Source organism: Chiloscyllium plagiosum, chromosome 34 (genome assembly GCF_004010195.1).
Source record: "Chiloscyllium plagiosum isolate BGI_BamShark_2017 chromosome 34, ASM401019v2, whole genome shotgun sequence".
Taxonomy (NCBI): Eukaryota; Metazoa; Chordata; class Chondrichthyes; order Orectolobiformes; family Hemiscylliidae; genus Chiloscyllium; species Chiloscyllium plagiosum.
Window position 1 is genome coordinate 37,340,985 of NC_057743.1, and position 13,727 is coordinate 37,354,711.

The 13,727-nt window shown below is 45.5% G+C and overlaps 1 protein-coding gene across 4 annotated transcripts in view; it reads left to right on the forward strand.

Moving 5' to 3' along the window:
- The window catches only part of pik3cd (phosphatidylinositol-4,5-bisphosphate 3-kinase, catalytic subunit delta), a 222,697-nt gene extending 209,676 nt beyond the window's left edge, over nt 1–13,021 (forward strand). For all 4 annotated transcript variants that reach the window (XM_043676186.1, XM_043676184.1, XM_043676187.1 and 1 more), the window contains 4 exons: nt 1,614–1,737; nt 4,903–5,048; nt 9,277–9,409; nt 11,030–13,021. In XM_043676186.1, the coding sequence (XP_043532121.1) occupies nt 1,614–1,737; nt 4,903–5,048; nt 9,277–9,409; nt 11,030–11,167 (541 nt within the window). In that variant the 3' untranslated portion in view covers nt 11,168–13,021. The remainder of the gene's footprint in view (nt 1–1,613; nt 1,738–4,902; nt 5,049–9,276; nt 9,410–11,029) is intronic.
- The last annotated feature ends 706 nt before the right edge of the window (nt 13,022–13,727 follow it).

Genomic DNA, 13,727 nt, shown 5'->3' on the forward strand with positions numbered 1-13,727 from the left:
CAACTCCAGCTCCAGTTCCCTAACGTGGTCTGTGAGAAGCTGGAGCTGGCTGCACTTCCTGCAGATGAAGTCAGCAGGAGCATCGGTGGTCACCCCTCCCTCAAACATCCTGCAGGAGGAACATTCCACTGCCTGCGCTGCCATAACTCTACACTTAGTCTCCAAAACAAGAACACTAAGTAGCTTACCTGTTCAGCCGACTGAGTCCTTGTTTTTTTTTGGTTAGAGGAGGAGGGAGGGTGGGAGACACTACATGTGTAGTGTCTCGGGTTCCTTCTCCACTCAAATAACAATCACTTACTTTCCCGACCGGCTTTGCGCTCCGACTTCACTTCCGCCGCTCTCTGCTGCAAAAGAGGATGTGACTGGGAAAGGAACAGTTTGAAGCCTAATATTCTACCTTAACCAAAAGGTGCTCTCATTCTTGCCATTGTCAAACTATTATTCATCAGGAGCGCTTTATTCCTAACCACCCTGTTGATTTTTAGAACCATTGGAATATTGCAGTACACCACTTGGTCCATCAAGTCTGCCAATGCTCTGTTGAAGAGCAATCAGTTAGTGCCGTCTCCTCATTCATTCCCTGAATCCCCTCAATTTTTCTCCTTCAATTTATCAAACTTCCTTCTGAATCTGGAAACTCAGCAAGTCTGACAGTATCTGTGAAGAGTGAAACAGAGTTAATGGTTCTGGTCACTCTGCTTTCTCTCCACAGATCTGCTGAGTTTTTCCAGCAATTTCTGTTTTTGTTTCTGATTTCCAGCATCTTTAATTTTCTCTGTTTGAATCTGACTGGTGAATCCATCTCCCTTCCAAATCCTAACCACTCCTTGTATTAAAATATTTCTTCTCTCATTGCCTCTGATTATGTTGCTTTAAAAGACTTCATTCTCCTCTCCCATTTTTAATCTTTAATCGAGGCTTGAAGCCGATGGTAGTTTATCTCGTTAATGTGTTCTTTTCCAAGTCTGATCCTTGGGTCTAGCTAATGAGCCTCATCATTCTAATTGTGTGCATGTGTAAAAACTGCGATGCTAATGTGTTGAATGGGGCGCAATAAGCTGTCCTACTGAGGCTGTATAAGGCTCAGTATTGGAATATTGTGAGCAGTTTTGGGCCCTATATTTAAGGAAGAATGGGCTGACTTTGGGCGGGGTCCAGAGGAGATTTGCCAGAATGATCAAGACTAGATTAATTTAGGATTGTTGTGGTTGTGGGTTTGTTCGCCAAGCTGGGAAGTTGATTTGCAGATGTTCTGTCCCGGTCTTGGTGACATCCTCAGTGCTTCAGAACCTCCTGTGAGGTTTTATGTACACATTAATTTTGGATATCTGCAGAAGTTGGACCAAAGGGTCTGTTTCTGTGCTGTACATCTCTATGATTCTAAGACAGTTCTCCCTTCTGGGAGAATCAACCAGTGTCTTGCATTAAGCAGCTGAATTTTAGACACAGGTTTAGCTCTTCTTTTTGAATTGTGAACAACTTGACACAAACTGGACTCTTGCCCTAATGGAGCTGCTGATACATGGGAGGCTGTACTTTGTTTGAAATCTAGGAATTGCGGAATGACTTCCCAGTGACATCTAACATTGCTTCGTTCTTCACCTTTTCAGGGAGGCATTAGATCGAGCCATTGAGGAGTTCACTCTCTCGTGTGCTGGCTACTGTGTAGCTACCTATGTGCTCGGAATTGGAGACCGACACAGTGACAACATTATGATCAAGGAAAATGGACAGGTAGGACTGGGTATTGAGAAAAATTGCATTATTTGGATTAAAAAGAAAGTTAAGTGTGGAATTGTGAACTGGTGTCACTGGGTTGGCTTTAGGAACCTCACCATACACCCCACCTTCATCTACCTATCACCTTCCCAGCTACCTTCTCCCCCCAGCACCACACCCCTCCCATTTATCTCTGTCTCCTTGGGCCGATCCCACATTCCTGATGAGGGGCTTATGCCTGAAATGTTGACTCTCCTGCTCCTCGGATGCTGCCTGACCAATTGTGCTGTTCCAGCACCACACCTTTTGACTTTGGGAAGTGCAGTCACCTTCATTTTTGCCCCATCCCAGGAATTGTGGCTGTTGTAAAGTGACTACAGGTCATTCTGCTATCACATGCGTTTCGTTAAAGCAAATTTGCTGTAGCACGATTGACAGATTGGGGAACACTTTCTAAAGCACGAACTTTTAAAGCGCGTTTTGGCTCTAACGTGATTACATCACCAATACTTTAAGCGCTGTTTTTAAAGCGCCTTTTTGCCTATACCTGGGGGTTGCACAGGAATGCATCCATTATGTTATAGAGGAACTGACTGTACATCTATCCTGCCTGAGCTCCACATTCTGTACTGATCAAAAGGACAGTAACATGTGTCTCACATTAGAGTTGGTGAAGTCCTGAATACAAATGTGTTCAGATTGATTTCTTTTCATGAGGGTAGGTGTCATTGATTTCAATATCGGAGAGAGAACAATAAATAGGGACAGAAGAACGAGGAGCAGGATTTGGCCACCTGACCCCATCGAGCCTTCTCTGTCTTTCAATAAGATCACGGCTGATCCTTTCATGGCTCAGCTCCACTTACCCACCCTCTCACTGTAACCTTTAATTCCTTTACTGTTCAAAAATTTTTGCCTTAAAAGCATTCAACAGGATAGCATCAGCTGCTTCACTGGGCAGGAAATTCCACAGATTCACCATCCTTTGGGGAAGGAGTTCCTCCTCAACTCAGTCCGAAATCTCCTCCCCCTTATTGTGAGGCGATGCCCCCTAGTTCTAGTTTAACCTGCCAGTGGAAACAACCTCCCTGCTTCTGTCTTATCTATTCCCTTCATCAGTTTATATGTTTCCATAAGGTTTCCCCTTCCATTCTTCCAAATTCCACTGAGTACAGTCCCAGCATACTCAATGTCTCCTTAAGCCAACCCTCTCAACTCAACCCCTTACCCTCAGTCTTCCGTCATTCCAGCCACTAACACTGTCCCCCATCACCCCACACTGTCCCCCATCATCCCACCCTGTCCCCCATCACCCCACACTAGTGATCACACGAGTGATCTGAGACTGATTACTGATGGTGATCCAAGCTCTAACTCAGCAGCAGGTGGATCCAGACATGAACAAATTATCTGGATGGATGCTGCAGTGTAACACTACACCAGTGCTGCATTGTCAGAGGGACTGCATTTCAGATAATATTTAAAACAGTTCTTAGGATGATGTAAATACACCCACGTGACCTTTGTTTTGAACAATGTACTTGTTTGTAGGATGTAGGGTTTGAGCTATAGGGAGAGGCTGAATAGGCTAGGGCTGTTTTCCCTGGAGTGTGAGGCTGAGGGGTGACCTTATGGAGGCTTATAAACTCATGACAGCCATGGATAGGATAAGTAGACAAGGTATTTTTCCCTGGGGTGGGGGAGTCCAGAACTAGAGAGCACAGGTTTAGGCTGAGAGGGAAAGATATAAAAGGGGCCTAAGGTGCAACTTTTTCACACAGAGGGTGGTGCATGTATGGAAGGAGCTGCCAGAGGAAGTTGTGGAGGCTGGTACAATTACAGCATTTAAAACGCATCTGGATGGGTACATGAATAGGAAGAGTTTAGAGGGATATGGGCCGGGTGCTGGCAAGTGGGACTAGATTAATTTAGTCTATCTGGTTGACATGGACAAGTTGGACCGAAGGGTCTATTTCCGTGCTGTCCATCTCTATGACTCTATGTGGGTGTCACTGTCTGGGCCAGTATTTACCTCGATTATCCGGCATTCGATTATCCGATTATCGGATTATCCGGCACAATCACAAGGTCCGGATGCTGGGCTAAACAATGTTATCCGGAATTCAAATAAACCAAAAGAAATACTCCCCACCCATGTCCTCTGGATAATCGAGGTTCCTCTGTATTGCCCGTCCCTAGTTGCTCCTTGAGAAGGTGGGGGTGAGCTGCCTTCTTGAACCGCTGCAGCCCGTGTGCTGTAGATAGACCCAGAATGTCCTGAGGGAGGGAATTCCAGGATTTGGACCCAGCAACGGTGCAGGAATGGTGATATATTTCCAAGTCCGGATGGGGAGTGACTGCGTGGAGAGAACAAGCTGTTGTATCATTTTGTCCACCTGGAAACGAAAACAGATTAATTGATCATTTGCCATAGTTGCTGTTTTTGGGACCTTAGTTGCATAATTTGGCTGCTGTGTTTGCCCATGAAAAAACACTGGCTTCAACAATTGATTGGTATGGAAGTGATTTGAGAGCCCCCAGCGGATGAGGAAGGTGCTACAGAAATGCATATTTGCTCCTCTTCACCAAAGGCATGGTCAAATCGCAAAACATAGCGTGTTTTACCAGAAGGCCATTGGGATGAGGGATATTGGTTCTGTCATTTATGGAGAAAACAGATGCAAGGTTAGAAAGGGTCAATCAGATGGCTGTCCTGCCCAGACAATTCTGTTGCTATTAGTAAAACAGATAAAAATCTTCCTTCAGCTGATTGGGACACTGAGCATGAACTGACCTTGATCTGTCCTGTAGCTACATTTCCATACTGACCTGTAAGAGCCTTCTTTTATAATCACCACATTCTCAAAATGCACCTTCTCAAAGACTCTCTGTCTGTCTCTCTCTGTCTGTCTCTCTCTGTCTGTCTCTCTCTGTCTGTCTCTCTCTGTCTGTCTCTCTCTCTGTCCCTCTGTCCCTTCCTCCGTATTCCCCAGCTATGTAGTCAGGCTGATAGCCTCTCCAGCAGGACCACACAAAACCTTCTGCATTACAACCCTCAATCATTGGTGATTATAAATCACGAAAGCCCTTCCCATGATCAGTTGTATCTGTCATTATTCTGTAATTCCATACAGGGAGTCCTTCCTCATGTTAAAGAATGCAGATTCTTATCGCCCACAGCTCTTTCACATCGATTTCGGACACTTCCTTGGAAACTTCAAGAGCAAGTTTGGAATCAACAGAGAGCGCGTGCCGTTCATTTTAACGCACGACTTTGTTCACGTGATACAGCAAGGAAAGACCAGCAACAGTGAGAAGTTTGAAAGGTAAACAGGACAAACTGTTTGATACTGAGCAAGTGCAATGGACAGATGTCTGTCCCTATATCCCCATCCCCTCCCGTCCCTTCTGTGACCTTCGAGTTCTAGAGTGGGACTCGAAGCCAGAATCACTGTCTCACAGGCAAGGACATTCCAGTTTTGATCTTGTTCATTTAAACACGACGCGCTGGAACATACCAATGAGGCTGGGAGGTGATCTCATTCATATCTTTAAGATTTGGAAATGTCGACATAGAGGCAAAGGTTTCACTTGTGAGGGAGCCCCAGATGAGGGATTATAAGATAGTCCAATAGTTATTTGGCAGTACAGAACTGAGTATTCCTGAAAGAAATACACACTTTGTCTTGATTCTTTTGTCTTGCACTCGTTGGTTGTTTGGCAATGAAACACTGTTTGGTGAAATGGTTGCCATGGAGAATGCATCTTTTTAGAGGATTTTCATCCTGTACTTGTAGTCTTGAGTGTGCAAAGAATTGCACTGCTGCTTCACAACGACAGGGACCTGGGTTCAACTCCCGCCTCGGGCAACTATCAGTGGAGTTTGCACATTCTCCACATGTCTGCATGAGTGTCCTGCGGGTGCTCTTGTTTCCTCCCACAACCCAAAGATGTGCAGGTTAGGGTGGATTGGCCATGGGAAATTGCCTGTAGTGTCCAGGGATGGGCAGGTTGGGTGGATTAGCCATGGGGAATGCAGAGTTACAGAGATAGGATGGGGGTGACTGTGGCTGAGTCTGGGCGGGATGCTCTTTGGAGGACCAGTGTGCACTGGATGGGCCAAGTGGTATCTTTCTGCACTGTAGGGCTTCTATGAATTATTCTCAACGTTCCATTCAAAGATTCTCATTGCGTCTCTCTCTCTCTCTCTCTCTCTCTCTCTGTCCCTTCCCCCAGTATTCCCCAGTATGCAGTGAAGCTAATAGCCTCTCCACCACACAACTCCACCAGCATCACCACCGCCAAACATAACCTTCTGCATTATAACCCTCGGTCATTACAAAGCAGGATGGTGACAGCAGTATCTGTTGAATTACAGAGCAGACACAAAGTTTGTGGTAGCACAGCTGTGTTTTAGGACATCTCTCTCAGTTTCCCTGATGTGATCAGCCTTCAATATTCAAGCAGAAATTGCAGGAAAGAGGAAGACAAAGTTCCCCTTTAGAGATTTTAATTATGGTTTTCTTTGACAAGCGGACATTATTTTTCTCTGAAAACAGGAAATGTTTTGAATTTCTTTAAATTAGATCAAAATCTTGATTTGGGGAGTGTGACATCACATTGTGATGTTTGGACAGTTAGGGGTCCCAACACTGGATGTGCCAAGTAGCCTGTACAATGCAACTTCTAAATGGTCAGCAGCCTTCTGATTGTTTATGTTCCAAGCTACAACGCAATTAACAATGCTGAAAAGAAACATGAAGTCAAAACTTCATGTCATCCACTTTTCAGGACTGAAATGCAAGAAAACCCACTTTAAAATGTAACAACCATTTATACAGCATGAAAAGAGAGTGTTGATTGGACAACCTACAGTTAAGATGCAAAAAGGGCTGTTAACCATAACTATTAGCTGCTTAATTTTAAACCAAGCAAGTTGACTCTGATTGGTCAGGCTGTTGCCATGGGAGTGTAGCAGGGAATTGATTGTCTCTACTTGCTATATCCCCAAGGCAACCACCTGACCAATCAGCTTCAACTCGCTTGGTTTGAAAATAATCAGCTAATAGTTACCGTTAATAGTTCATGCTATATCTCCATGCCAACCAGAGGCTGACCAATCACTCTTCACACTGTATAAATTGATGTTTGCTACCTAGAGTTGGTTTCTTGCATTTCAGTCCAGATGAGAGTGGATGATAAGCTTTGACTTCATGTCTGCTTTTGCCAGCGCTTCTTAATGTTCACCAAAGCATTAAAGAATACCATGAATGTCACTGTCACAGTCCACTCAATAAGCAGCCTCTCTCTAGTTTTATGTAAGAAGGTGCCACTTATTTTGCTGTTTCAATTACTTAAACCCAGGCTCTTTTTCTATAAAGTGGGACATTTCATACCAAATATACACCCAGGAGACAGGTTAAAGCATGCCGCAAAATCTTTGATTTGAGGTTCCCTCCTTTTGTTTCAAACCCAACTTCCATTTTCCGCAGGGGAAAATTACTGATTTGGAAATGGAGGCTTGCAGTTAGTCTACAAAATCATAACAGGGTCTAGCAACTTGATTGTGTACTGTAGTGACAAACAGGGTGTGCAAATGGAATTAACGGTTTTCAACCAAGGTTGGGTTGGGGTAGAATGATAGGACAGTTTTTGATTTGTTCACTTACAGCATGAGGCGTCACTGGCTGGGCCAGCATTTATTGCCCGGCCCTAGTTGCCCTTTAGGAGGTGGTGGTAAACTGCCTTCTTGAACGGTGCTGTAGGTAGACTCACAGAGGCTCCAGGGGGAGGGAATTCTAGGATTGTGACCCAGCGACACTGAAGGTACAGTGTCAGGATGTGACCAAGTCAGGATGGTGAGCGACTTGGAGGGGAACTTGCAAGGGTTGGCATTCCCATGTATCTACTGCCCTTGTCCTTCTAATTGATGGTGGGCACAGATTTGGAAGGTGTCGGCTAAGCATCTTTGGTGAATTTCTGCAGTGCATCTTGTACATACTACACACTGCTGCTACTGAGCGTTGGTTGTGGAGGGAGTGGATGTGGTGCCAATCAGATGCTGCTTTGTCCTGGATGGTGTCGAGCTTCTTGAGTGCTGTTGGAGCTGCCCCCATCCAGGCAAGTGGGGAGTATTCCATCACACTCCTGATTTGTACCTTGTACATGGTGAACAGGCTTTGGGGAGTGAGGTGGGGAGTTACTCACCGCAGGATTCCTAGCTTCTGACATGCTGTTGTCGCCACTGTATTTGCATGGCTGGTCCAGTTAAGTTTCTGGTCAATCCAGGCTATTTATAACTGGGGGACTTTAGTGAAGTTAACATTTGTCCTCGGAGCACACGTGTAGAATCTAGCTGATGGTTAATGTGGATACTGCTGCAGGTAAGGTATCCTGATCTGGTATTATCTGGTCTGTATCTCATTCTGTGTCTGACCATCATTCTTCTTCTCATGACTAGTGGTGTGTGAGACACAAAGCCTGTGCTGGTATACGGCTGACACTGCAGGATATTGTGGGGATCAGGTCAGTTCTCTGTCTTCAGAGGCTGTAGTTTGAGGGACATCACTGTGCATCAAAGCTGGCTGACTAGGAGACTCTCCCAATCCTCCAGCCTGTCCTCAATCTTGTCAATTGGTTAATAGTCATTCTGTTTTACCCTGATATCAATGCCCCTTCAGGAATCTTTAAGTCCTGGAGTGGAACTTGAACACAGATATTCTTCCTCCAAGGCCAGGCTCCCTGTTATCTTTAATCAGAGAATTTCTTGCACAGTTTTGCATCAAATTGGACATGAACCCAGGCCTCCTGGTTCAGATGTATGGACATTACCACCATGCTACAAGAGCCATACGACTAGGATCCCCAAAAACTGCACCTCAAGAGTTCCACCTGATCATTATTTCACCTTAATAGGCTATCCCTTCAGGGAGCAACATGTAAGATCAGTGACAATGTTGGCTCCGTCCTTCTCAACGTTGATTCAGTCCTTCTCAAGGTTAGCTCAGTTAGATGGAAGGCTGGTTTCCAATGCAGAGTGATGCCAACAGTGTGGGTTCAATCCCGCTTGGGCTGAGGTTATCGTGAAGGACTCTCTTTACTTTACTAAGAAACATCTGGATGAGCACTTAAAATGCCAGGGTATGGTAGGCTATGGACCAAGTGTAGGGAAATGGGATTAGTGTAGTTTGATGTTTGTTGGTTGTCCCTGACATGGTGGGAGGAAGGGCCTGTTTCTGTGCTGAGTAACTCTATGATCATCAAATGCTTTACATTATCCTGCAGTGAATTAACAATTCTATTTCTTGTGTAATAATTTCAATTTGAATAAGTTAATAATTCAGCTCCTTGCTGTATAGATCCAATTTTAATGATTTTGTACTGACAATAAGGCATGACACTGTCCAAGTTAAGCTTTATCTATTTAAATAATTATTTCAAATACAACATTTGCAGTGATTGGATGTGTTGAGTTTGTCTGTGCTGTGTTGCTGAAGTTCTTGGCATTCAGCTGGAGTTTTCCCTTCTGTTTCCATTCCCATCTGCCCTGAGAAGGTTCCGGAAGTGTTGTGAACAAGCCTACATGATTCTGAGGAAGCACTGCCCTCTCTTCATTAACCTCTTTGCACTGATGCAGGCAGCTGGATTACCAGAGCTCAGCTGTTCCAAAGATATCCAGTATCTCAAGGTGAGCAAAGCCAATTAGACTCCCCTCACAGAGATCGAAGGGTGGGTGGGGGCGAGGGGCGGGGGGGAGTGGTGGGGCCTGAAATCTAACCGGAAAATCCTGCCAAATAAGTGCACGGGAAAACCTGCCTCAGTCACAGGGCCACCAGCTGATTCTTGGACATCAGCAATATTCTAGGCTGTCCCTGCTTTTAAAGTGGTGGATGCAGGTACAGTTGCAACGTTTAAAAGACATTTGGACAGGTGCATGAATAGGAAAGGTTTACAGGGATATGGGCCAGGAGCAGGGAAGTGGGACTGGATTAGTTTGGGAACATGGTTAGTGCAGACAGATTGGAGGGAAGGGTCTCTCTCCATTCTGTTTGACTCTCTGATCTGTCCATGGGGACAAATTGGATGTTGCATTGTAGACCCATTTTGGTCACCTCTCCTTATGTGGGGAGGGAGTCACATTCTGTCAGTTAGGGTTTTGGTGAAAGCTGTCTTACTCTACCAACTAACACAGGGCCTGGTTTAATGAACAGATGTTGAGAGTTTAAATCTCACCGTTTGAGAATTTGTAAAAGTGACGCTCTTAAGATCCAATTGCTGTGAAATATCCAGTTGTTTACGAACTTTCTCGTGCCCTCATTTTATCCTTCCCACTGCCCAAGGCACTCGCCCATAACCCCAGCCACTCCCACACCTTCTGTGACCTTCAAGTCCGGGAGTGGGAGTCGCTGTCTCACAGGCAAAGGTGTTACCTTTTTGATCTCACTAATTTAAGGAGTGGAGCCAGGAGGCAGAGTCCTTAATGTTGAAAGCACAGATTCCCCTTTGTGTTTTTAATGCCCTTTAGATCTGGGGGGAGGTTAGCTCGCTTGGCTGGATGGCTGGTTTGTGATGCTGACAGCATGGGTTTGATTCCCACATCGACTGAGGTTACCATGAAGGAACCTCTCCCCTTGCATAGTGACCCTCAGGTTAAACCACCACTGGTCATCTCTCTCTAATGAGAGAGAGCAGTCGAGTAGGGTAATGTTGACTTTACCTTTTTATTCTTCAGATTGTACTGTAAACAGTGGGTTAGAGTTGAAGATTAGGGGCGGCTCAGTGGTTAGCACTGCTACCTCACAGCGCCAGGGACTCTGGTTTGATTCCACCCTCAGGTGACTGTCTGTGTGGAGTTTACACATTCTCCCCATGTTTGTGTGGGTTTCCTCCAGGTGCTGTGGTTTCCTCCCACAGTCCAAAGGTGTGCAGGCTAGGGTAGATTGGCCATGCTGAATTGCCCATAGTGTCCAGGGATGTGCAGGTTAGGCGGGTTAGCCATGGGAAATGCAGGATTACAGGGATAGGGTAGGGGGGCTGGGCCTAGGTGAGAGGCTGTTCGGAGGGTCAGTGTGGATTCAGTGGGCTGAGTGGCCTGCTTCCACATTGTGGGATTCTAAGGGAAGGAAATCTGCTGAATGGCCTTTTTACAGACCTGAGGGATTTCTGAAGCTCCTGGCTCCATTGGCTAAGTACTTTGTGTTATCCTATGTTGTGGGGACAGCCAGTGCCTGTATATTGAACATGCTTGTTACTGTCACTGTTACCGGGTTACTGAACTGCAGCTTCTAACAGGGATTTTGTTTCACAGGATTCATTAGCATTAGGAAAAACGGAAGATGAGGCGCTTAAACACTTCAAAATGAAATTTGACGAGGCACTGCGAGAAAGTTGGAAAACCAAAGTGAACTGGATGGCTCACAACGTAGCCAAAGATAATCGATCGTAGCTGAACTCTCCCTGTCCAGCCTTTAGCCGGATGAACCAAAGTAAGAGGCGGCTAAAGTAACTGATGACAACCTGTCAGTGTGCTGTAGCTACAAAGATGCCCCTAAGTGATTGCCAAGCCAATGTGTTTATGAAGATTGCCCAGCTTTCTCGATATTACATGACTTTTAAACGATGTTTACATGTGCAATGTAGTTACTTGCACTGTCTGCAACCACTTCCCTTCGATTCCAGGGTCCTGGCTACAGAACTGGCACTGAATATGCATTTTACTTATCCAGGTTTAAGGGCCTCCAGCCCCCTCTCTATTGGCCTGTTGCACTCTCAACACAGCCTGTAATCGTCTCAGATTTTGTTTAGCTGTTCAGTAAACTCGGCGAGACCGTGGAGTGGCAGTAAGCAGGGGAAGGTGCAAGTAAAGCTCAAGTAGATGGTTTTCGGTGCTGATGCTACCTTTCCCTGTGACAGCAACAAGTCCGCTCTCGACCAAGCTTCTCCTAGGCGACAAAGGGCCAGTCGTGAACTTCAAGCACCAACGTCTTCCTGAGCCCAGTCCTGGGTCACTTCGGACCGAGGCTGCGTCTGTGCCCTCGCTCCCCCCCCCCCCCCCCCCTCCCGCCCCCTGCCGCTGATACAAGGCCCACTGCTTCTGTGAAGCAGCAGAAAGCCCACATCACTTTGCACGTTCAAACGTCAATCAGAGAAGCATCCGAATACTTCAGGACTGTTTGTTGGCCCATCCTTGACCCCGATGGGTCATTGAGTTGCCTTGTGATGGCAGGAACAAAGTATCTTGTACATTATTCCAGTGTCCCAATCTTCGATGAAGAGTTGGCTGTTGTCAAGCCCAATGTGAATCTTGAATCCAGAATGATGTGAACAGAGGGGAGCTGACCAAGAGGGACTGTTTATACAAAATAGGCCGCACCTGCTTCCTGAATCACTTTTATCACAAGAAAGGAAAATACGGCTATATTTATAAGTGGTTGAAAATGACCGAAAGGTACTAATTTAATGAGCTGTACTGTTGGTGGGTACTTAATCATTTGTACTGTAGATAAATGGCTGACAGTTTCTGGCCATTAACAAAACAACAGTACTGCAACGCACAAAGGGAGGGAGGGAGGGACAATGTCTTTTCCACTTCTGTGAAGCCACATTTAACAGCAGCACCCCCACCCCACCCTGCAGCCAACCATTAATAACATCTCTTTCAGGGGAAGTTGATGATGCAATCCTGCCAGGACAAAGTCTTCCCAAAGTTTGAAAGCTGTAATGGTTTCAGAGGGGGAAGTGTGGGGAGGGAATGGGAAGGGATCTTATGGGAAATGGCAGGGTGGGGGAATGCGGAATGGATGGGGGAGGGAGCTACATTCACAATTTCAGCTCCTTTGAACATCAGAAACTGCTGAAGAGACAATGAGAAAGTAAGGTCACCAAGTACCTGATAGATATTGGTGAGGGATCAATGCAAGATGACTTGTTCCAATGTCCATTGCTGATGAATTTTGGGATACTTTTCCAAAGATCAAAAAAAACCGCTCTGGATATGGGATACCTTGATTCCAGATTTAGCTTTGGCCGTACCTTCCACCAAAGCAACCTTGTGTTGGTCTCTCTTATTTGTTTAGATGCAAGGATAGGCTAATTGCACCTTGATAAAGTTAAATGTGCCTTTATTTGGCTTCTTATGCAAAGTTATTTGTGTAAATCGAGCTTATTTAATATTTGCATATTTAAAAATAAGGTTGAATGTTTTTTTTTCATTTCTGGCACATTTTGTGCAGCACAGAATCTTGAGCTGTTGCTCTAAAAGGATTATGTTTACAAAATTAATACCCCGGGATCTCTGAAATTCTTTGTGTAGACTAACTCTATTGGAATTTTCTTTTTTGATTTAAAGAAAACTTTAGAATCTGGCACATTTGTGAACAGTGTCAATGTTGCGTGCTGATATATGCTCCCAGGGATAAGTGGCCAAGACAGAATTAAATCACTATCATCATACTGGTCCATTAGGCTGCTTTCTCATTACAGAGAAACAACTGGTGATGGTATAACCTGAGGGTAACCACTCCTCAGGTGAGCAGAGAGACGCAGAAGGAGAGTCCTTCATGGTCACCTCAGCTGGTGGAATCCACACTGTTGGCATCACTCTGCCTGGCAAATGAGTCATGTAGCTAACTGACACACAGTAAGGTTGTTATTAACTGTTCATTAGTATGTCCACACACCCTCATTTAGAGATGTTGGAGCTGTGTTGCCCTCAAGCAGGCAGTATGTTGCCATAGCGATTACCTCATGGTCAAGCCTGAGGCCTAGGCCAGGTTTCCATGCTGGGCCTCACTTCAGGGGAAGCCACAGCCTCCTCGCAGAGTCACAGAGTCGGTGGTCAACGCCTGACATATTGAAATCAGGCTTCGACATCAAGACCAGTAGGTAAACTCCTCGGGGTGGGGGGTGAAGGTAGAATCCAAACCTATCCCCACCTCCATCCAGCCGCAGGATGCAGTTAGAGGCACCTTCATTGATTATTTTCAGGACACAGTTGGATAGGTTTT